General features: G+C 36.2%; 2 protein-coding genes across 5 annotated transcripts in view; both read left to right on the top strand.

The window, feature by feature from the left end:
- Positions 1 to 1,108: 1,108 nt before the first annotated feature.
- On the top strand, positions 1,109 to 6,562 carry LOC111481916 (heparan-alpha-glucosaminide N-acetyltransferase-like). 2 transcript variants are annotated; one of them, XM_023127524.1, is made up of 13 exons: positions 1,114 to 1,690; positions 3,555 to 3,692; positions 3,980 to 4,061; positions 4,255 to 4,331; positions 4,440 to 4,546; positions 4,709 to 4,832; positions 4,946 to 5,062; positions 5,153 to 5,244; positions 5,355 to 5,421; positions 5,544 to 5,622; positions 5,705 to 5,796; positions 5,879 to 6,022; positions 6,122 to 6,562. In XM_023127524.1, exons 1-13 carry the CDS (start codon positions 1,352 to 1,354, stop codon positions 6,146 to 6,148), a joined length of 1,485 nt encoding a protein of 494 aa, XP_022983292.1. In that variant the 5' UTR covers positions 1,114 to 1,351; the 3' UTR covers positions 6,149 to 6,562. The 2 variants fall into 2 exon arrangements, with proteins under 2 accessions (XP_022983293.1, XP_022983292.1); XM_023127525.1 differs by lacking the exon at positions 6,122 to 6,562 and having other exon boundaries at positions 1,109 to 1,690; positions 5,879 to 6,064.
- A 15,898-nt stretch (positions 6,563 to 22,460) lies between these two features.
- LOC111481917 (cytochrome P450 87A3-like) overlaps positions 22,461 to 22,750 on the top strand; it is a 3,141-nt gene continuing 2,851 nt past the window's right edge. For all 3 annotated transcript variants that reach the window (XM_023127527.1, XM_023127526.1, XM_023127528.1), the window contains exon 1: positions 22,461 to 22,713. In XM_023127527.1, coding sequence (XP_022983295.1) covers positions 22,523 to 22,713 — 191 coding nt within the window. In that variant the 5' untranslated portion in view covers positions 22,461 to 22,522. The remainder of the gene's footprint in view (positions 22,714 to 22,750) is intronic.

Here is a 22,750-nt window from a genome sequence, read left to right as displayed (position 1 = left end):
ATTTCCTTTTTAAAGAACAACATACCCTTTAACCACATAAGTTGGGTTTAGATTAAATCTCACACGGATACATGTTTTGTTTATATTATATTCGATCAATAATTGTGCACATGGATAGATAAAAATATGAAGATGATGCTTAAAATAAGATAGACTTGAGATTCTAATTTTTTTTAGGTTTTTATTGAATGAGCAAAAGTTTTTAAGTGGAGAGCTTTTTTAAAGAAAGTTAATTAAATAATTTTCTTAATCTAGTTTAACCCTTCTTAAAATTACTTTTTTATATCATTTTTTTTTATTAAAACCGGATGGCATCGTAAATATTTCTAACATTTTATAAATATTTAAACAAAATTGAGTTGATTTAAATTTATTTTAGATAAAACATTAATTATTATTTAAAAACGTTATATGAGTTAGGTTTGAATTGAATGAGGTTGGCATCCATAGAACGAAAAAGAAACAAAGATTTGAATGCAAAGGCGTTTAGAGAGGATGAGATGAAGAAAAGGTGGTGGCGTATCCACCGCCCGTAGCAGATAAGCCAAGCCAAAAACGGAGGAATGGACAACCGCCACGTCAACCAACAACACAATGTCCCCTTCACGCTGCACTTCAACCTCAGGGGTCACCCAATTTTGGCATCTCACCCAAACCCAAACGAATATTCTTATTACATCTTCGTAATAATCTTAAAATTAAGATAAGATTGGATCGTAACTCTGTTTTTTTGGTTGATGGATCACAAAGATGTTAACTTGTTGATCTTCGGACAGTTTACCAGCATTTATGGTTTGAATTGAGTAAGAATTCAACATTTGTGAAGGATGATTATCATAATCGGATCCCTATTTACTTTACCATCCTCTCCTCCCTTCCCCTCATTTATGATTCCCATTCCCACGCTCCAAAATAAATACAGAATCTCCGTCGGAAACCCAACAGCTACTCCTCTTTAATTTTCATTTTCCCCTTTTTTTTTTTTTTTTTTTTTTTTTTTTTTAATTATAAAATTCCAGAATAATTGAAAGATTAGAAAGAAAGAAAGAAAGAAAAAAAAGGTAGATAAAATAAAAATAATGTTGTGGTTTCTGGGTGGCTCCTGTCTTGCATCCAGTTTGGTTGGAGGTATAAATAAGCAAGAAGGAAGCAGAGGGTCCAATGGAACTAATTCACGCAGACACAAAAGGGGTTGCAGAAGGAAAGCAAAGTATTCTTGGGAAACTGGGAGCCGTTCCTTCCCAGCGGGGGAGCTTTTCTCTCCTCTTCCCTTTCCTTTTCCAACTCTACCTCTCTCCATCTCCCTGTTCTTCGCCTTCTTCAAACTCCCCGCTCATTTCCTGTTGTTGGAATGTCAATCCGGAAGGATATGGGGAAGTATGACCCCATCAAACCACTCCATGACTGTGATCTCGCCAATGAGACTGCTGTTCTCATAAATCCAGATTCCCTGACTCTCTTCTCTGTTTCTCACCACTGTAATCACTCTCATGAAGATGTTGAGATGGCTCTTCTTGATTCTCATTCCAGATCTCCTCTTCCTCTTCACAATGCCAATCCCTTAACTCCTCCTGCTTCTTCCAAACTCGATGACGCCCAATTTTCCTCTTCGGCTAGGCCCGTTCTCCGATCTTCTCCCCAAGGCCAACGTCTTGCTTCGCTCGATGTATTTCGCGGCATCACTGTTGCGGTAATCATTTTTTTTCATTTCCTTTCTTGCTTTCTTTCTTTCTTTCTTTTTCCCCTTATTGCTTTTGTTGTTAAACTTATTTGTTGGATTTTGTTGATGTTCTTCTATTGGATGGAATGATCTTATTTCTTGTTTGTACTATCGGCCATTGAGATTTCTCGTAGCCGATGGACCGGAGGAGAAAGAACATTGGTCTCATTGTGGTCTTGTGTTTTACTATTTTTTTAAAAGAAACAAAAATATCAGGATTTGACTTCCAGAATTTTACCGGCCATCGGTGGAGATTGGAAGAAATAATATCTATTTTGACTTTTAAAATTGAAGTTTCTGATTGGGGGAGGAGGGTTTCAGTATTAATTGTAGGTTTTTTGATCCTCGAATCATGAAATGAGTTCCTTCATTTGAGGCGATTTTAGGGGAAGGGATGAAACCTAATTCTGACCATGTTTCCCAATTTTTTGTTTTGGAAATGAATTATTCCCCGATTGGTTTTTCTTCTAAAAAAGAAAAAAGTTCTTACCATAATTTCAAGTTACCCCCTCCCTCTCCTTATTTGTTTTAAATAAAAATATATCATGTTCTTCAATCTATCACCATCCATTTGTCAACTCTTTTGAATAAACAAACGGGATGCTGATCGGTGAAGCATATAGTTTGGTGGTGGCAGAAACAGGAGGGGTCGTTAATTGGGTTTAAAAATTATATTATACCAAACCGCGTGCAATGAAGCAGGCACATTATTTGTGTAGGACATGCATGATGACGCAGCAAGCAAGCTTCATGGTCTTGCTGGTCGTCTTCAATGGCGACCGGTTTAGAACATTGCTTGAAGAAGAAAAAGGAGAAGAACCCTTCAACCCTTCTTTTTCATTTGTTTTCTCTCTGGCTTTGCCCTGAAGAAACCATGAACAAAACACTTCCTTGCGGCAACTTTACTCATTTTTATGCACAGATGTTAGACGGATACGCAAAGATCCATTTGCATCTTTTGACCCGTTCCTTTGATGTGATTTTTCACCCGTGTTTATTTAGGTGTAGCTGTTCAGCATAATCTTTCTGGTGCTTTTAATTATTTTAAACAATTTGTGGGCTTCCGATTTGGCAACCTTTCTTTTTATCGGTTAGGTTACTGTCCAGAGTTGCTTTGAGGACTGACATGCTTGGATACTTCACATGTCGCCATGCCCAACCATGGGGCGCTGGATTCAATTTTTGGAATTCTCTGGAAGGAAATAGTTAAAAAGTTCCCAACTTTAGAGCCAGTAATTCTAATTTACTATATAATTTTGGGGCATGTTAGAGAGAACTTCAAATTCTGACCTTTTTTTTTTCTCACAATTTATTTTAATGTAAGGTCAACCTGAACCATCCCTTGTTTTTTTTTTTTTCTCTTTTCATAAGTTTATGCTGCCTCTACACAGAAATCTTCATATAGTTTGATTGTGGCGAGCATGTTGAAAAGCTCAAGTTCAATAAGTTGACTTTGTTTTAATTATCTATTGAATGAGGTATGGAAATGATCAATGGGAAAGAAAACAAAACAATAATAGTTTCTTGATCTGGTCTACATTACTTGATCAGTGGATTCATACATCTGAATATAAGACGCTTCTTCTTTCTTCCGACAATTGGGTATCAATTATTATGAGCGCATTTTGTTTGGCTTTGATGTTGTATTTAGAAGTGAAGTTTTTATTGTGTAACGTCTCTCAAACGCGTTACGGGGTTAATGACTATTCATTTGGCGTGGAAAATAATGCAATAGCGTTACAGAGACTACAAAAGACTAAACGTTATGAATGATTATTATGTGAACTTAAATACAATGTATTAATTGCACCCTTTTATCATTATTTGTTTGCAGCTAATGATAGTTGTGGACTATGGTGGTGGGGTTATGCCTGCAATAAACCATTCACCATGGGATGGGTTAACCCTGGCAGATCTTGTAATGCCATTTTTTCTATTCATTGTTGGAGTTTCGCTTGCCCTTGCTTACAAGGTGATTCTTTATTCATTGCCCTTTAACTTCCAAGCAATTGAAAACTTCAAAAACACTAATGTCTTTATTTTTAAAATTTGAATTATGTTCTTTTTACTTGGCATGTCATTGCCATTCATTTACTAAGCTTGAGAATTTCAAAAATCAAATTTGAATAAGTTCTGTAGGATGTATTATATTCCACTATTCCAACTACTTTTTACCCCAACATTAAGAAGATTATTATTGTTGTTGACCATTCCCCCACGTGAAGAGTTTGCTTTTATTTTCCTTTCCCCTTTACACAGAAAATTCCAAGCCGAGGCATTGCAACTCAGAAGGCTGTGTTACGGACGTTGAAGCTCTTGTTCTTAGGCCTCTTCCTTCAAGGTAAGTTATGAGAAATGTAATATTTATTCAATGTAAATCTTAGAATGTGTTCTCTCATCCGGAAGGGAATTGATCAAAACTAGTGAACTTTCTAAATTTCAATGCATAAGAGATTGTTTTAAATATTTGAGCGAGTTAGGTACAGTGCATTATTTTGAGAGATCCATGCTGAAAAGTAATCTTCTCTGTTCAGGAGGCTTTCTCCATGGCATAAACAATCTAACTTATGGAGTGGATATCCAGCAAATTAGATGGATGGGAATCTTACAGGTAACATTTTTCCTCTACGGTGACGCTGTACCGTTTGTTTCTTCAATTGTTTGCTATTTACTCGTTACTCTTTCCAGTTATTTTATGGTTTTCTTCCCTTCTCTACAGAGAATTGCAATAGCATACTTTCTGGCAGCTGTGTGTGAGATATGGCTAAAGGGAAGTGATTATGTGAATTCAGAAACTGCATTGCGGAGAAAGTATCAATTACAGCTGTAAGATTCTTGAATGTCTTTTTATTATCTTTTTCCTCTTTAAATTTGTATCTCTTCAATCTAACCTTTTGATTTTCATTGGAACAATATTGGGCTTCTTTAACTCATTTTTCAGGGTTGTTTTTATATTTATTCTAAATATTGCCAACTTCCTCTCAACAGGGTTGTTGCTGTCATCCTCACTACGTTATATCTTGTCCTGTCATATGGACTGTACGTTCCTGATTGGGAGTATCAAGTTCCAAGTCAATCTACTTCCAATATGGCTTCTCCAAAGATATTTTCTGTGAGTATTGAATCTTTTAAGTCATATTATTTTCATTGATGGGTTAAGAATTCCGGATTAGTTAGTTATAATTGGTTGCTTGAATGGCTTTCTCACTTAGTGCCCAATTTCAGGTGAAATGTGGCACACGTGGTGACACTGGACCAGCTTGCAATGCTGTGGGAATGATAGATCGTAAGATATTTGGTATTCAACATCTGTATAAAAGACCTATTTATGCACGGTCTGAGGTGAATATTTGAGGACACTATTGTTTACTCCCTATAGGTTGTGCTTATCCTGATACTTCATTCTTTTCTTTTTTTTCTGTCTGTTCTCAGCAATGCAGCATTAATTCACCAGACTATGGTCCATTGCCTCCTAATGCTCCTTCTTGGTGTCAAGCTCCTTTTGATCCCGAAGGAATTTTAAGGTATCCATCTTTATTTTGATTCTATCTATATGCAATAAATTGGAGGCAATGCACAAAATTTACTGCAGTTTCAGTTTGTTATTCTTATCGTATCTCGTTGAATTTTGTAGCACAGTGATGGCTGTTGTGACCTGCTTGGTTGGCTTGCATTACGGGCATATCATTGTACATTTCAAAGTGAGTGAGACACTGCATCGTACATTGTACTTTTGCATACACTCGTGTGTGCATGAGTAAATTCTTTTTCGTCTGTCCTATGTAGAAAACAACAATTTCTTATCTATCTTATCAACTTGCAGGATCACCGAGACAGAATGCTTCATTGGATTATTCCTTCTTCTTGTTTAATTGTGTTGGCCATTGGGTTAGACTTCTTAGGTGAGTGAAATTCGGTCCATTTGATGATATGATAGAAAGATTGAAGGGACAAGGACAAATAGTAACTCAAATTCTCTTGCAGGGATGCATATAAATAAGGTTCTTTATACAGTTAGTTACATGAGTGTCACTACTGGTGCAGCCGGACTTCTCTTTACCGGGATATACTTGATGGTATAAAACAACTTCATTCTCTGATCTCTATCATGGTTATCGACAAGCACGGTTAACGACTGATTGTGTATGGTTGATGCAGGTTGATGTGTACAGATGGAGGCGCATGAATGTGGTGATGGAGTGGATGGGAAAGCATGCATTGGTGATATATGTGCTGGCTGCCTGTAACGTGCTGCCTGTGGTTCTCCAAGGCTTCTACTCAGGGCAGCCACAGAACAACATCGTAAGTTTGCTTCCCTTAATGAAATGAATTGACACAGTCGTATCCACATTACTAGAGTGGTTGATTCTGAGATGTTATATATGTTTATGCAATTGGCAGCTGAGACTAATTGGAATTACAACGTGAAATGGTGTTGTGGTGGAAGTGGCCTCTTGAGAGTCCAAATGCTTCAAAGGTCTGTCCTTTGCAATATATAGACTTGACCACATAGCATCATGATGGTTATGTCCATTGGTGGTTGATTGATATTTTCTATTAAAAGAGGAAGGAACAATAAAAAAGAGAGGTATATGCTCGCTAGCTCGATCAAGCACTCGCTCGGCTCGTCCCTAATAGAGAAGATGTAGTTTAGTTTTGTGTAAAAATGTGTAGAAGGGGAATTGAATGGGAAGCTATATATTTATTATTTAGTAGGTGATCTGCCTTGACACATCACTACACTGTATTATGAGTTTTTAGAAGATGATAAATGATGATGAGCTTTAAATCATTCCTGGGTTTATGCAGGAAAGTTATATATGATATCATGAATGAATGAATTGTGTAGTTTTGTACTGAAGTAGGATGATGATGATGATGATGATGGCGGCCTACCAACATTTCCAGGCTTTTTCAACATAATTTATACATTCGTGAACTGTTTTGAGGAATCTGAATCGGAATCCGAATCTGATTCTGATTGAATTCAAGAAAGTTGAATTCCAAGGTTGGTTCCTTTTTACCAGATGCTTTCAATGTTGAAGAATAGCCATTCATGTTGCAACGGTACCACATTCATTTGATTTGGCTTCTTTTTCTGACATCTTCTTTACCTAATAAACCCTCTTCTTCCATCCGTTGATTTTGCCCCTATGCTATCATTTTTTTAGACTGTTAAAGTGATCTTTACACTATCCTCCACCATTCTATTATTTACAATAAAATAGTTGCAACTGTAATCACAAACTTTTCATTTTATTAAATTTAGAAGGGTGGTGTTAGTACTTCTACAGTTTATGCCTCTTTGCTACCTACCTCTACTCCCCAACCATAAAACAAATATAAAACTCACTTTTTTTTAAGAGTAATGAAAACCTCTTGAAAAGAAAAAGATGATGTTGGAGAATAAATTCTGAGATAAAAGTGTTAGAAAACTGCGTAACAAACATACTCTTAACTTGGCTCTCTTCATTCTCATCTAACAAAAATCAGATATATTTTACTTCTTGGCCCTGTAGTGAGCTTAAGGTATGCCCAAACTCATGGGTAAAAGTACTTTGGAATATTTAGTTTTGAAAGTTAAGGAACATTTTCAAAGTATTACTTGTGGGTAAAAGTACTCTAGTTCTAGCGTCCTCATTTCTACCACAACATAAAGCATAAAAATCGACGTGTATCTTAAATTCTCTTCCTAGGAACATTTTCATAATTTTTCATAACATACCTGGTACACTTATCCAAAATTGCCCCTTTAGAGTCTTAACCAAGCATTTTTTAACCATTTAAGAGAAGATATGCTTGTATGCTAGCATGTTCTAGCGATCCTTAAAAGTATTACTTGTGAAAAGTCTTAATGGCAACTTACATGGATGACATGTGCCTTCCCAAGCTTGGTTTTCTACTCGCTATGAGCTCCAAATTCTTTAAAATTTCTTTGGTATGTCCTAATTCAAGTTAAAATAAGATTAGTATCGAAATCGAGACGAATAACAGTTGAACGCTTGTCAAATGAGAGAAAAGGAGCCCACCACACACTCCTCATTCAGCTAGAAGGTCTATTATGTGCAAGTATACATGTGAGTAAGCCACGCTCCTAGGTGTTACACGCGTCTTCGGTGTCATGGTCATGCTTGTCCAAGGTGTGTTGTCTATGGCCGCATGTCGGATATCCCGGTCATGCTTATTCAAGACGTGTTGTCCATGACTGTATGTTCGTTTCAAACCCCTTTTATATGCTTTCATCTTAGGTAGATCTTTACCATTTCATGTTGTGTTAATGCAAGGATGTATGTCCAGTCACCAAAATCATGTCTACATCCGTCAAGACTAAAATGTCCCAAAATGTTCTACAGGGGAAGGCGACTAGTCTATTCTTCCAACTCTGAGCTATTTGTTATTTAAGCCGTGGTGTTTCTTTCTTTGCATATAGCCATATAACGTTATTTTCTTCAATCCTTTTAAATTGTTTTCAAATGTATTCCTTGGTCATATTTTCTAAAACATTTCTAGCAAATGTGACCCGAAGCTCAAGCATACACTAACATTATCTGCGAAATCCGAATTTCTCACGGATGACTTGTTCGTTTGGTTAGAACAAATGTCGCACAATCACTATCCCGTTAATGCAAAAGTATGATTGTGACACTTGGCTCTAAGACATGTGTTAATCGATGTGCAACACATGTCCTTCCTATAGAAACTTTTTTTTTTCATTTTAAAGTGCGATTGTGACATTCGGCTCTAAGACATGTCTTAATTGATGCGCACCACATGTACGCCACATGTACGTCTGATAGAAGCTTTTCCTTCATCTTTTTTACAAATTGGAATCAAACTTATTCCTTCACTACAATGGTAGAGTATTTGTAATACTCCCAAAAAAAAAATAAAAAAAAATAATTCGGTCAAAGCCCAAAGGAAAAAATGAACATTTTACCCCTTAGCCCAAGGGGTCGTGAGGGTTCTCCACAGAATTTCTGCAAAAGAAAGTTTGAGAGAGAAAACTGAATAGCAAGAGTCTTAGTCGGAGAGTCACTGACGGAATCCATTCCCTACTAAGACCTACACTAGAGTCCTTCTTGGAGAGAAGTAAGAACTCGTGTTGTTGAGATTTCCTCCTCTTTCGTAAAGATCAGAAAGAAAACCCGCAAGGTAAGATTTCGAACGATACTTTTCAGATCTGGGATGAAACGTCCAGATTTGAGAGAATATTTCCAAGAACGGTAAGAATGTTACCGGACTTCTTTCCGATGCTCATAACTCATCGTATGACTAAGTAAAAATCAAGAAAAAAATATTGGTACATAGGTTGAAGTATGATCTAAAACATTGTTGAAAAAGCCATTACTGTTTGGATTAAGAATCGAGAGATAGAAATGGAAAGAACCTCGAAAAAATAATCGGATAAGCCGCCGGCGTGCCACGTGTCAACCGGCTAGAGGACCGCATGCGCCAACCACCTTCGGACACGTGTCTAACGCCGCCTGGGAAAACGCAGCTCCAACCTCCCTGCGACACGCGTCCTCGGCAACGCAACCCGGCCCGCATCCCTCGGTTGACTAGGTACCCGCGCGGCGAACCGAACCAAACCGAACCGACGACCCGCGGTCAACCCGAACCGCTGTTTCTGAACCGAACTGGCGACCCGCGACTGCAGAAAATCCAGAGCGCGTGACACTCGCGCGTGGAACCTGCGAGTGGTTGCACCCCGACGAGTGGCTGGCGCGTGGAAGCTTGTGTAAACTCATTTTCGACCGGTTCGACTTCAGTTTTTCCTATTTTCCTCGTGATTCCAATCCTAACTCCATTTTATATGAAATAGGACCTAATTGAAGAAAATCAATACCTTTTGATATGCCAATTGTGTGGAAACGCTGCGTTAGGACACGCATCACCCAAGTAAGTCATCACACAGAATTTTAGGAAGTAAAACTTGTAGGAGTCGCTTGGAATGCATGCATGCTAGTTTAATTGTCTTAGGTCATAGCTTTCCGTTATTGATCGTAGGTAATTGATTTTTAAAAGCAAGATGTATGGTGTGGATTATTATGAGAATTACCTGAGTACTAATGTTATGTTGTAAGTTTCCATTCATTATGATTATGTATACTTCATGCTGAAAGGAGGATGGAAATTTGTGAAATCTGCGCTCTGGGAGTTTATGGATGTTATCGCCCCGTTGAGCATGTATGTTAATTTTGCATGAACTTTGTATGATGGTGTTGGATGATTGTAGTTTCATATTCAATTAATTTTCGTGACCCACTAGTATAATAAAGTCTAGAATTTGTGAATAGAGCGACAAGTCACCAAGGAATAGACTTAACCTTTCCCTAGTAATCTAACAGACCATCACGACATACAACCCACTTCTAGAGTACCCTTAGGCTACTTGTGTGTGGATGGTGTTATAGCTTCGTGGGGGACCAGCGGGTTCCTGATCAAGACTCGACTGCTCGATAGCCGTTTAGTATGGGATGCGGGATACCCACGTCGTAAGTGACCATTTAGCTGGATGGGATAGGGAAGGTAGCCCTCCCAAATACAGGGGGATTACCATGGGGCTATGGGGTTGCAGCTCACTTCCTAGGCAAGAACCCTGGTAATCTCATACCCATGTCGAGCTAGCCACTCGCAAGTCACTAACCCAACATAGGTTAGCATAAAAGGAACTCTAGGGGTATAAATAGAAAGTCTAAGAACCAGAGAAGCCGAAGGGACAAGTCCCAAGGGGGAAGCCCTAACGAGGTAAGACCAGAACCAAATGTTCTAGAGCCAAAGGGAAGTCCGTGGTTGTTTGTTAAGTTTAGGGTGCGACGAGAGCCTACAAGTAGGTAGCTTATTGAGTATAATTTTTATACTCATTCTTGCTATACCTTTTTTTTTTCAAGTACGTGAGGCGTCGAGTCAAGAGAGGGCGCGTTGATTGATGTGAGTTGTCACAGAGGAAGCGTGCCCCAGGGCGTCAGTCTAGTTTTACTAAATAGTACACTTTGTCTTTCATGTTTTCCTTCTTGTTTTTACCTAAACACATGTCCTTCTGGTAATAAAACATTTTTTTTTTTTACAAAATAAATGAAATACTTCTAGAATAATGTTTTCCTTGAATTTCTAGCTTACACACTACATGTCATAGTCATTGTAAGTCACGGTTTGAGGTTATTTATTTCGGGCCGTGACAGTATTAATCCATATTTCCGTCAAAATTATTTATATTATATTATGTTTTGTTAATTGCGAAGAGAAATAAATCCACGAATAGTTCGTCCAAAACTAAAAACTTGCCAGGCTTATCAGGGCATCACTTTCTGTTCCGATCTGACTCAAGGTTTCTTCATGAAAGTTGAGTGGTATCATCACAAGAACAACATATTAAAAATTCAGAACCTAACTCTACAAGAATCTCACAGATCGAGAGTAAAATCGAGAACAAAAATTTGAAATCCCTACCCTCTCGTTTTTATTTTATTATTATTATTTTTTTTTTTTTTTTGTGGATTTGGAGGATGCAAGAGTCTAGATTCATTGTCTTCAACATCCTAAGCAAGTTTTGTGAATGGATCGTGATCGAAAAATACCTTTTCATGTCTGAATCTTCAATAAAACTTTATCTCTAAAGGAAAATTTTGAAAATTAATTGTTATCTTTGGCTGGAGTCTTACCTATTATGACTATTTTTTGTTTTTTTATTTGAAATAACCATATGGAGAATGTTGAAATTGGATGAAATTTTATTTATATTGTGGTTTTGACACATATTGTTGATCTCATTTATCAGTTCCTCATTCTTTTCAATCATATATGTAATGTTGCGAATGTGCTTTATATTTCTGACGCTATTTTAATACTTGGTATGATAGTTGTAGTTTAAGACTACAAATATTGTAATATAGCGTTGAAAAATGATATTATAAGTTTAACACATTATGTTAGATATAGCTATATTAATATATGGTTGTTTTCCTAAAAGCACTCTAGAATATTTTTTCGTAGCAACGTATATAAGTTATACTTTCATATTCATTTATAGCCTTCATTCTTTCTATACAAAAATACTATAAGAAGTCCTAAACTTTTAATAATATCGACGGTTACAATGTATGAAAAAGGCTATAAAAAGTCTATTATAATATTTTTCTTTAGTTATCGTATCCAATATTTCTTATAGTGTAAAGTTGAATCCAAATGTTTCTCCTACACTAATGAAACATTCATTCCCAACAAAATGCACAGGGAATAGTCGTTTTCATAAACTAGGCACATATAGGCTTGTGCATTCTCATGTAGCTAAAACATCGAGAGGAACACGATTTGAAATCATTCTTATAGGTATACGTCTACACAAGAATATAAGGGAAAGTAATCCATGCTCAATATACTACAAAACGCTCATCCAATTCTTTAGGTGCACTCAAATTTAGGCCTCTGATCGCCACTCATGATCCTGAGGTACAGGGTCTACTAGAAACGTTTGAAACTAGGTCAACATGTAAACCGCACTAGTTGTAGCGCCCTAATGTTAATAAAGTTCTCTCATGCATACTTTGCTAGGGAGATATATCAATCGATCACATAAGTGAGTAATCCACCATTTAAATTTTGTCTTGGTCTATTTGGGAGTTGAGGAGTTCTATTGGGTTTCTAGGGTGGCAAGGTGGCTTAACACGGACTTTGACTCCAGGCTGTTCTATTTTGACTCATTGAGTCTTTCTTAGTCTGGAGCACTAGGGTCTAGACTTTCTGACTTTCACTCACGATCCTATGTTGCTCAATCTACTGAAGACGTCCTCACCTAGATCATCGTTTGGCCAACCTAACTCTAACACCCTAACTCTATGCAGATAAACATGCTCCACAAGGAGAGCACACAGTCAAACACTTGGGGCTACCACATACCATATCATGCATACATACAAGCAAAACAAGCTCAATAGGGAGATAACATCCATCAATCACCTGAAGCACAGCTTGCCATAGTCTATCATTTTTTCTAAAACAACGGAAAACATATAAAACATCATTCATCACAAACTTCATCATGGGGGCAATTTTGTTATATCTTATATCATGAATACCACACTCATCCTTATTGCCCAACTCGTATTTTAGTCATGCATATTTTCATTTTAGCATTGCATGATACATATTACAACATGGTCCTTGGAAATCTAAACCTAGGAGCATAGCGGTAATTTTACCAAGTACGTACTCATCAAAAAACGTCCTTCTACAAAGATATGACACCAATCACACAACTTTCAGCCTAAGGGTACTTCTGAGGTGGTTCATATGCTCTAGTGGTTTATTAGGCTCCTAGGGTAAAGGTTAGCTCTATACAATGTGGGTCATGGAAATTAACTGAGTATACAACTATCATTCGCACTTTTTATTAAGACTAATCAAGAAGCAATATACCTTGTAGAATACTAAAATAAATATAAATTGGCTTATACAATTATTGGGCTCGAATCTATTGGACTAGTGATGATATTTCAATACTCCCCCTCAACACTAGTCCTCAATCACTGCACCATGTTTGATGGTGTTAATATAACACATGCGGAAGCAATTTGGATCTTAGGCATTTTTAGAACATCAATTATAGTAAATAACTAGCATGTTCATAAGTATTAAAACTTAATGAGTTTGAATACTAACCTTTTGTAGTTCAAATTCCTTTTTCCTCACGTACCGGTTTCGAACCACCACTAGTGTCTTCTCCACTATCCTCCGGCCTTAGAATGAGATTGTGGAATCTGGTGAGTGACTAATCTTGGGAGAGATTTTGTATATATGAAGAGTTTTTGTGAGAGGTTTTTCTCAAGTTTTTCACCAAGAAGGACCTTTCATATATTATGATCACTCTATTTATAGACTCATGTTTGCATGTTCATGTAAATTTGAGATCACCAAATTTTGACACTCAAAATTCCACTAACATGGATTTTTCCATTAAATGAAGTAACATTTTGACTTTCTTCATTTTGATTCAACAATCAATTTGAATTATTAATTTCAAATTAAAGTAATATTAAATGATTACTTAAACTATTTAACTAATATTTAATATTAATCCAAATGTCAATCCCAATTAATTCAGACACATATTTGATTAAGATATTTAAATCTTATTTAAATATCTCAGATTCTCTCTTTTTGTTTAATTCGTAAATAAAACAAAAATGTGGTTAAATATATCGTATATATGTAGCGTATTCTCCTTAATTTAAATTCGAACACTTCGAACTCATTTGTCACATTGTTCTATGGTTTAGTTAAATATGATCTAACAAAGAGACCTAATGGACCTATAGATCATGGGCTCCAACAATCCAAGATTAACCGGTTAAACTCATTAACCTTGTTAACCAACATTCGTTAACTACTAGGACATTCTACTATAGCCTAGTAGTTGCACTCCCCTCACTATAGATATATTTCTGTTCATTTGATATAACCATGATTAGTAAGTCGATCCTTCACAGGTTGTCTGTAACTAGAGCCAATTTACCGTTTTACCCCTAAAGTTACTTCTTGTTTCTTATGTCTCATTGATCCTCTAATGAACAATTGGTTTGTAGTCCAACCAGTAAACTAGATCCCTCTCAGGCCAATGAGTGGGTGGGACCCCTTGTTCAAGACCTGGAGTCAGTACTTAAGGGAACTACCTCTCTTCTATCCCTAAAAGTGGGTAGGAGTGAATTCCATCTTCCACCCCACGTCCCCAGCCATTTACCCAGTCTTACCCCTGAAATGGGAGGCCTATTGAGTCGGCGAACTCGAGCCACTCTCACCCATGCAAATCTAAGGATAATTTCGAATAAACAGAAGTTCATGGTTAGCTCAGGATTAAGATCGAGTTACATAGGTCATCGAATGAAAAGAAAATCAGTCTCAACAGTAAACGACATTATAAAGTGAGAGTGATTTTCTTCATGGTCCGATCTTATGCAATACTCATTGCATAGGACGCCCCCACTCACATGTCTCCACATGTACAATTTTAGTGATCACATTGTTTATATCATATACAAAAGTGGGCCGCATCCATAGTGTCCCCAGAATAAGGTACTCAGCCTTATCCTTATACTATAGATCATTTTGACTATATACTTGAACTTGATCAACTCTTATGTCTCTACATATAGTTCAAGTAATCATACTATAGCCAGAGTGTTCTTAGTTTATTGGATTTAGATTAATGATCGTAAAGTTCACTTTATTCAATAACAATCTTTATTGAATAAACAATAATAACTTTATTGAAAATAGAATATGTTTTTGTTTACAAACTATGGGTTTTAGGACATAAATCCCAACAGTTGAGCTGACAACGAATGTTCTCATGTTAGCCCTTTTGTAAACATGACTACCACTTGGTCATCTGTCTTGATCTGCTGCATCTCGATTTCTTCCTTTAGGACTTTCTCTCTAGTGAAATGGTAGTGCACCTCCACCTGTTTTGTTCTAGCATGAAACATCGGATTTTCTGCTAGGAAAATCGCAGATTAGTTGTCGCAATGAAGTGATATTGGATAGTCAATTTTCTGGCGCAAATCTTTCATCAAGAGTTTCAGCCATGTACTTTCCTCAGCTACTTCAACCATTGCTATGTACTCTATTTCTCTAGTTGACAATGATACTCTTGGTTGTCTTTTGCTACACCAAAAAATTATTCTAGAATCGAGCTGGAATACATACCTGATGTTTGACCCTCGGGTATCGTGATATCCTGCATAATCAGCATCACGGTATCCAACTAGCTTGCCAACTTCACTTCTTTTGTACAAATGATTATAATTGATTGTACCTTTGACATATCTCAAGTTCTATCCAGCCACATCCAAATGAGGCTTCTTCGAACTTTTCACGTACTAACTAATGACTCCAACTTCATTCTCAAATTTCTTCGGTTGGTCCATTTAGAGCTCTATGTTTAACTCTCCGTGTAAGAAAACATTCTTCATATCCATCTGCCATAAATTCCAATCTTTATTTACCACAAGTACTGGAGGAACCTATACGATATTGATCTTTGCCACTGGACTAAACATTTCATCTTAGTCTAGTCCATATTGTTGAGAGAACCCTAGATCTACAGTCTGAGTTCTGTATCTCACGATTGATCCATCTGAGGTGCACTTTATTTTGTAAATTCACTTGCAAAAGATAAATTTAACATCTCTTGATCTTGGCACAAGTTCTCAAGTTTGACTTTACTCCAAAGCTATAGTTTCTTCCTCCATTGCATGTTGCCAAGCCATATTTTGTGATGCTTCTTCATACATTTCTGGCTCTTTAACTTTGTCTTCTATAATAACTATATCGACATACTTTGGATTTGATTTTTGAATTCTTTCTGACCGTCTAAGTCGTTGAGGTGTCATTTCCTCTTTACCAGGTTTGCTTGATTGAGTCACTCCTTGCTCATCAAGATCAGTGTCACTCGGATCTTCAGGCACATAAGCACTTAAGCAAATGTGTACAGTTTGCTCCCCCTTCTTCTGCGGAAGAATTTCTTCAATGTTGCCAAAGCTCGGTAATATTTTCTTCTCTGAGGGTCATCTTGCTTCCATTACACCACTATGATCGTCAATTATGTGGTTTGAGCATCCTGAATCAATGATCCAGTCGTCCTCGTAATCAATATGTTCTCCCATCATCACCATGAGTGCTAGCTCATCTTCTTCTTTGAGACACAGTAAATTTGCATCCCATTCATCCTCCATCGCCATGTTAGAGGATGCCACATTGCTTTCAACATACTTTTTCTTAGACCAACAATCTCTGGACATGTGACTGTTGAAATTTATACCCTAAAGCCTCGTAATTAATTAGTTACTTTTTAACAATAATTTTTATTATTTTATTTATAATTTAATTCTTATCCATTGTATGAAAATCCAAGATTATTAATGTAATCTTGAACAATATGTGATTGACATACAAGAGGATCGTGTTCAAGTAATAACCTAAACAGTCTATAGTATATGGATAAGGTTGGTTGTCTTGTCTTGGTAACACTATTGATACAACCCACTTTGTAATCGTTACAAATGATTTGATCCAAATCGTTCATGTGGAGACATGTAAGTGGAGGTATCCTATACAATGAATTTGTATAAGACTGGACCAAGAAATATTTAATCTCTCTTTATAAATCCATTAATTTAGAAGATTAATATTTCACATGATGATCATATGCGACTCAATCTTAATCCTGAGTGAGTTATGAACTCTTGTCTGTGAGGGCTTGTCCTTTAACTTACATGGATGAGAATGACTCTTTTAGTCGATTCAATATACCTACCATTTTGAGGACTTGACCAAATAGGGAGTTGGGAACATAATATTATGAGATGGAATCCACTCCTTCCCATACAAGGAAAGTAGATGAGTTCTTCTCTTGAGTATTGATTTCGAGACTTGAATAATGGGGCCCCACTCTCTCATTGGCCCAAAATGGCTTTTTTATGATTGAATCATAAACAAATTGTTCATTAAAGAATCAGTGGTACTTAAGGTGAAAGATGTAATTACAGGAGTAAAGCGGAGTTTTGACCCAACTGTAATTATGATCAACTCGTAAAAGATCGACTTGCTTGTAATGGTTATATCAATAGACATAACTTTTCCGGCAGTGCATAAGAGTGCAACTCTAAGTCTATATAAAGTGACTTATAGTTAATGAATAAAAATTGATTAATTAAAAAGTTTAATTAATTAATTTTGTATCATTGGAACTTATAATATGTAGGTTCATAAGGTCTTTTTGTTAGCTCGTAGTAACACTAAAAGGTTCAATTTATTTGAAAGAAAATTTGAAGGGTTCAAATTGATATTTAATATTAGATATATTAAATATAAATGAGAAAATAAATTTAATTTGAAATATCAAATTAATATTTAATATATTAGATATATTAAATAAATAGATAAAATTTATTTAATTTGAAGAGTTCAAATTAATATTTAATATACTCGTTAAATATAAATGGAGAAAAAATATATTAATTTAAATGGTTCAAATTAATATTTAATATATTATATATATTAAAGAAAAAATATATTTATTGTATGTAACCTTAAATATAAAATTAATTAATGTTTGATACATTAAATAAAAATAAATTTAAAATTTGAATGAGATTCAAATTAGTTAAATATATTAAGATATCTTATAATATTTATAATATTCAAATATGATATGCATGAGATATTAAATCCTAATATATAAGATATGCAAATATATTATTTGACAAAGATTCTCCTCGAGTCCCTATAAATAGGATATTCAGATTGAACCAAAGACATAAGAACCTCTCCCACTTTGTCTTGAGAATAAAATTACGAATTCTCGAAACTATTTTCTCTAATCCCTTTGGGATTTTCTTTCAAGAGACTCCCACAAGCCTTGACCTTGTGTTCAAGTCAGTAGCAAAGAACTTATGGAATATGGAGAATGTTTGCATGGTTGGAATACTTCAAGAAGTCTTGCAAGCTAGGGTTTCTACAAAGGTAGAGTTCTTACTCTCCTATTTATTGTTTTTCTTTTAATTCTTAATAAAATCAAATAGTTCCCAATGTTTTAGCTACGTGGATGAAGAGTTTATTCCCTTCACTGACCCTTCTTCCCGCAATTGTGGCAAATACCTTCAAATCTCTTAGATTGAGAACTCTTGTTGTCATTGTTATGAGCTCTCTTAGGTTGTGCAGCTCCTTGATGACTTCTTCTTTTGCCACCGTTTTTTATCCATTTTTGGTAGACGGCTTATTATTGCTCAGACTTTCACTCGTGTAGAGTGCTTCTTCTTCACCATTCAATGTGATGACTCCCTTTGTTTAGTCATGACTTCTTTGTTGGCTAACAAATTTTCGAACTCTAGAAGTGATGGTTGAGTGGGCCATCCTTGTACAACAACAATGAAACTTCAATATTTGGTCGCAATCTGTGGATAATAATCCTCTTCATTCGATTTTCTCTAATTGCGAACTTCAGGTCTAGTTTAGTAATCTCCCAACTGATCGACTTGACTTTGTGGAAGTACTGAGCAATCGTCATGTCACGTTGTGAAATTGATAACAACTCGTTCTTCTTTGAGAATAACATCACTAACGTGTCCCATGCTTCTTTCGGTGTCTTTTCATCCCAAATATGCTCTAACATCTCTTCTTCAATTGTGATTTTCAAGGAAAACATTGCTTTGCCTACTTTGATTCTCCATTTGCGCAAGGCGCCGTTAAAATCCTCCTCTGGCAGCGTAGTTTCACTCCCGCCAACGACCTCCCAAAGGTCCTGTCCTTGTAAATAGGACATTTTGCATGTTTTCCACATCTTGTAGTAGTTGTTGTTAAGTTTCTTGATTCCACCTGCAATTTGGAAGTCACCCATCGTGTTGACAATACCTCAGTAATACCAAACAAGCTTTTTCGACACAAAACTTGCAGAGTCACAGACTATTCACGACACAAAGAAACTCACTTACTAATAATCTCAATAAATCATTTTTGATGTGGAAGATCAGACAAAGCTGTAACCACAGAGCATACTAATAATTCCAAGAGATCAGACACCCTACACCAACCTCACTCTGATACCATGTTAGGAATCATGGATCTCCAAAATGGTATGATATTGTCCACTTTGAGCATAAGCTCTCGTGACTTTGCTTTGGGCATTCCCAAAAGGCCTCATTCCAATGAAGATGTATTCTAAATGAGTCAATGTGGGACTCACTTCCAACAATCCTCAACAATCCTCCCCTCGAACAAAGTACACTACTATGGAACCCTCGAACAACCTCCCCTTAATTGAGGCTCGATTCCTTTCTCTGGAGCTCTCAAACAAAGTACATCCTTTGTTCGACACTTTAGTCACTTTTGACTAAATATTCGAGACTCACAATTCTTTGTTCGATATTTGAGGATTCTATCGTCATGGTTTAGGGCATGACTCTGATATCAGTGTTGAACAAAACTCTCTATGGGAAACACTTGCACTCTTTACTAATCGAGAAGATAATACAAGACACCTTAGAATTCTGTTTATATTGCTTGGAATGAAAAACAAGGTAGGGTGGAGGGTATTTATATTAAGCAATCTATTCCTAAAAAAATCTAAATCTTTTTCTAAAATAGGTGATCTCTTCCCTAAAATATCTCTTTATGTTTATTCTAAAATACCTAAATCATTTTACTAAAATAAATATAAATGGTCTCATAAAATTATTGAGCTTGACTCTATTCGACTAGTGATGATATTTTAACATCAAGCTCTCGGAGCACAGAGTTCACAAAAACTCATCCTCCTCTCAACATGAATTAAACATATACATATAGAAGAAGCTAAAAACATAATTGCAACCCTTGTATAATAATCATAATACTTCACATTATACATCCATATTCATAACAATCAAATTACCTACATTCAGTCAAGGAAAGCTACCACCTAAGGTAAATAAACTAGCCTACATGCATTACAAGCAATCCCTACAAGTATTGCTTTCTAAAAATTCATACAGCGACTTACATGATTGACGAGTGCCCTTCGTTTAGCGTTTCTACAAAAATAGCATGTCCAAAAGTACTAATTTTCTCCAATTAGGTCCTGTTTCATATAAGTATAGGGTTAGAATTGGGATCGGGAGGAAAATCGGGCAAATAGAAGTCGAACAAGCCAAAAAGGATCTTACGCGCTAGCCACACATTCTCCCATGCGCGCACGCACGTTACATGCACACCCACACGCTTCACACACGCCTAGCGCAAAGTAGTCGCAGGTCTCACGTGTGGACGAAAACTCAGTCGCGGTTCGGTTCAAGTGGCTCGGGTTGATCCGCAGGTCATCTAGACTGATGGGTCATGGGTTGGGATAGTATAGGGTCACGGGTCATTTGGGTTTGTAAAGGGATGCGTGTCGCCATGCAGCTAGGGCCGCATTGCTCTATTCAACGTTCGACGCGTGTCCGCCGCTTGCTAAGATACGTCGCTCCTCCCATCGGATGACACGTGGTGATATGAACCAAAAGACATCAATCATACAATATACTTCAATGAAGATGTGAAGAAAAGGTTGTCAAAATTATCAAAAGATGTTTCCATTCATCCAAATTGGAGAAGAATGAAGTTTGATTGTTATAAATTTTGGGTGGGTTACAATTTGAAGTAATTTAGATTAATTGTATTTTAAGACTTTTTATTTATTTTAAGTGTAAAATTACATAATGGCTAATTATGGCCATTAAGTATGAATGTTGCAACTATTGTTGTGCCTTTAAAGTTTCATTTTTTAGGCTATATAAAGCAAGTATGTTATAGTTTCATTTTTGAGGCTATATAAAGCCAGATATGTTATAGTTTCATTTTTTAGGCTATATAAAGTAGTAAAAAAAACATTTGTACTTTTCTTTAGCTAATAGCTAAGTTTCTTTGCAATTCTATGTAGTTTAAGTTGCATGTAGAATCATTCAAGCTCGACATGATCAATCTTGCTTGTGGAGTGATTTGAATCTCAATCAAGTGTTCTTGCATTGCGATATTTGATCAACAAGAATCATTCAAGCTAGACATGATCGATCTTGCTTGTCGAGTGATTCGAATCTCAAACAATATTCTTGTCTTGAGATATTCAATCAACAAGGTAATTCGAATCTTACTCCCCTTATAGTGATTCCTTATCTTATCACGTGGCTCACCTGCATTTTCCCTCTCCTCCTATGTAGAAGCAATCTGATCTCCCATCAATTATTGTTAACATTAATGTTACCTCTATTTTAAGTAATTTTGCAAACGTTAAGCTCATGACAACGTTTATATGTAATTCTTCTAAATTATAAGTAGAGTTCCGAAAACTAGAACTTTCTAGTTCATTATTGAGTGAATGAGGGAGTAAAGAACCAAGCAGTGAGAGAGAGAGAGAGACTCGAACGTAGGAAGAGGATTTCATTGACTCAACTTTGGACAAGAATTGGATCTTGCTCTTGTCTTCTATCTGGTATACAAGAAACAAAGCCAATCCCTTTTCATTCTTGGCTTCCCCTATTCTCTTGAAAGGATCTCAAAATGGGAACTCAAAAGGGGGCACCCCAGACTCTAGACTCTCTTTTTTCTTCAATGGGATCATAGCAAAGTCGATAAAGGAAAACACTCCTCCTCCTCCTTTCTTACGAAAGGCGGTCTCGAAAAGCAAGACAACAACAAGATTCTGAATTACAAGAAGGTCAGTCAAGTCATTTACGCACACATTAAGCATGTCATGCATACAGTAGTATCTCTATTTTATTACAAAAAAATAGAGTCGTTAAAATATCATATAGTCATAAGATTTATATGCATAGAAGTACATCAAATAAAAAAATATATTCATATTAAACAATCACACAATATGTGTTGATCATACAACACAACAACTTCATCCCACCAATCTATAGGCATTCTCCTAGATCGACTTCCCCTGATCCAATTCATCTATGATCGATGTTCCTTCTAGTCAAAAAAAAAATTTCCAGTGACAACTTTTACTCATTAATCCCACAAGTAGTCCTTTTCGTAAATTTGTAATGAGATATTTTTGTGAGAAACTTCCAAGTGCTTAATGGATGTATTCAACGTAATTCAGACACGATAAGCAACGACAAAACCATAACCATTTAGCATTAAATTATTACGTCTTATAAGATCTCACTCCAACAAAACGTCTAATCCTCTCTCTCTCTCTCTCTCTATTCTTTTTTTCATAATAATCTTCTGCATATAATTCTTCCCTATCTACCATAACTTTTGATTAAATTCATAACCAAAATGTGGGTTCTTATGGCTATCATTTTTGGTATGAGTATCATAACCTGCCTCCATGCCTTGAAATATTCCAAATATAATTCAAAACTTCCAAAAGGTTCAATGGGTTTCCCCATTCTTGGTGAAACAAACCACTTCTTTGCTCCCAATCCATCATTCGACGTGTCTCCTTTCATCAAACACAGAGTTTTCAAGTACTCAAAAAAAAAAAAAAAAAAAAAAAAAAATTGC

Source organism: Cucurbita maxima, unplaced genomic scaffold (genome assembly GCF_002738345.1).
Source record: "Cucurbita maxima cultivar Rimu unplaced genomic scaffold, Cmax_1.0 Cma_Scf00007, whole genome shotgun sequence".
NCBI lineage: Eukaryota > Viridiplantae > Streptophyta > Magnoliopsida > Cucurbitales > Cucurbitaceae > Cucurbita > Cucurbita maxima.
Note: the sequence above shows the minus strand (reverse complement) of the source record. Positions and strands in the feature narration are given on the sequence as shown.